This window comes from Arachis stenosperma, chromosome 5 (assembly GCF_014773155.1).
Source record: "Arachis stenosperma cultivar V10309 chromosome 5, arast.V10309.gnm1.PFL2, whole genome shotgun sequence".
Taxonomy (NCBI): domain Eukaryota; kingdom Viridiplantae; phylum Streptophyta; class Magnoliopsida; order Fabales; family Fabaceae; genus Arachis; species Arachis stenosperma.
In genome coordinates, this window is record NC_080381.1 from 109946322 (window position 1) to 109948528 (window position 2207).

General features: G+C 44.0%; 1 protein-coding gene and 1 non-coding gene across 2 annotated transcripts; one reads left to right on the plus strand and one right to left on the minus strand.

The window, feature by feature from the left end:
- Nucleotides 1-622: 622 nt before the first annotated feature.
- Nucleotides 623-729, minus strand: LOC130984615 (small nucleolar RNA R71). Its single transcript, XR_009088534.1, has one exon. It is a non-coding gene; the product is annotated as a small nucleolar RNA R71 (small nucleolar RNA).
- Nucleotides 730-1272: 543 nt separating this feature from the next.
- On the plus strand, nucleotides 1273-1940 carry LOC130981044 (uncharacterized). The gene is made up of 2 exons (XM_057904683.1): nucleotides 1273-1452; nucleotides 1689-1940. The coding sequence occupies exons 1-2, from the start codon at nucleotides 1273-1275 to the stop codon at nucleotides 1938-1940; spliced, it is 432 nt and encodes a 143-aa protein (XP_057760666.1).
- The last annotated feature ends 267 nt before the right edge of the window (nucleotides 1941-2207 follow it).

The window sequence follows — 2207 nt, forward strand, 5'->3', positions numbered from 1 at the left end:
TTTGTCTATTCTGCAGCTTCTAATCTGTGTTTTCTGGATTGAAAACTGGGTCAAAACAGCCCAGAAATTGCTCCCAACATTTTTCTGCGTTTTCTGCACGTGGCACATGTCACGCGTACACGTCAGTCACGCGTACACGTCGCTGAGCAAATCTTAAAATCACGCATACGCGTCAGTCACGCGCACGCGTCGCCATGGAAAGCTCCAAATCACGTGCACGCGTTAGTCACGCGTACGCGTCGCTCCTCGCTGCCATCTCCTTTTGTTCTTTTGCTACAGAAACTCCATCAAATCCAGCCGAATGCTACCTAAAATAAACAAAATTGCACAAGACTCAAAGTAGCATCCATATTGGCTAAAAGATAATTAATTCTTTATTAAACTCAATAAATTAGATGCATATTCACTGGAAAAAAATAGGAAAGATGCTCACGCATCAATGCGCAACTGCGAGAGGACATGGGACGGATGAAGACGTAGTGTCGTTGGTCTTAGCTTTCCCTTTCTCTTTGGAAGGAAAAGTGAAGGAGTGGTTTTATACTCAACTGGAAGAAGTGAGATCTATTGGGACTTGCTGCGTAAAGAATTTTTGGAAAAGTTCTACCCTCCTCAGAAAAGAGACAAGCTGCGAAGAGAAATCTCTTGCATTGTACAACGAGATGGGGAGACTTTATATGAGTACTGGGAAAGATTCAAGAAGTTGTTGGAGGCTTGCCCTCACCACTGTATTGACGAGTTGGTACTTATCAGTTATTTTTGTCAAGGGATGCACCACCAAGACAAGCTTCTCCCAAATGCCGCAAGTGGAGGATCCCTCACCAAAAACAAGACCGCTACGGAAGCATGGGAAGTTATATCGGACTTAGCGGACTCAACTCAACATGCAGAGGCAAAAAGTCCACAACCAAAACCTGTGAGTGAAGTTTCTCCTTTCGGAGATGCTATTTTGACCAAGACCCTCGGTGAGATGACAATTTTGTTGAGACAAATCACCCAAGGGCAACAAATCCCTCAAGCTTTGATAACTGCTCCACCTTAACCTCCAAGGATCGAAGGACCACCAAGAATATGTGGTGTTTGTGCTTGTAATACCCATGAGGAGGCCATCTCAGTGATGATTTGATCTCCTTTTCTGACCTATGCTTTTATCTTACCTTGGGATGAGTGCCCTTAACTCCAAGAGGACACTACATTGGCGGTAGCTAACCCCTACCCACAAAGGCCCAACTACAACCAAGGATCTCACCAACATGGAGGAAATCAAAACCAAGGATGGAAGGATTAACTCAAACCAAAGATGGAACCAAGCTCCTCAAGCTCAACCCAACCAAAACACGCAAGCCTACTATCCTCAACATCCCCAAGGTCAACCACAATACCAACAACCCTACCAATAATCCTACCAACAACCACCACAATCTCAACCTCAAGCGAGGTATCAACACCCAAATAGTAGGTCTAACCCTCCTCAAGTCAACCAAGCCCCTCTTTCTAATCAACCACACATGAATGACATAATTCACACCTTCATGCAAGAGCAACGGGAATTCCACAAGAAACAAGAAATATATATGGCTGCTATAGCCAAAGCTCTCTCCCGTTTGACTCTCCCTCCTCAAACTACACAAAACACCCAACAAGCCTTAACTTCTAGTAGTTTACCCTCTCAACCTTAACCCAACCCTAAGGGAAGCATCAATGCCATTACCCTTAGGAGTGGCAACAAGTTAGACAAGATTGGTGTTGTGCCTACAAAGTTGAGTGAGGAGATAAACAATGAAGAGGTAGGATATCAAGTGGAGGTGATGAGGGATGAGGATAAAAATATTGACAAAGACGAAGAAGAACCACTCAAGGTCAAGGAGCCAAAGAGGAAGAATCTGCTTGAAGAGCCTATGCCCATTCTATTTCCAACTTTGGCCAAGAAGGCTAAAAAATAAGGAGAACTTGACCCCAGCATGGTGGAAGCTTTTAAGAAGGTTGAAGTCACCGTTCCCCTCTTTCAAGCCATTCAACAAGTGCCCAAATATGCCAAGTTCTTCAAAGACATTTGCACTCACAAAGACAAAATTGGCGAGCTCAACAAAAAGCCGATAGATGATTCTATCTCTTCTTTACTTCCTGAAAAATGCAATGATCCCGGCCCATGTTTGGTTACTTGTTTGATTGGTGGGAAGATGTTCATGGATTGTATGTGTGATTTTGGG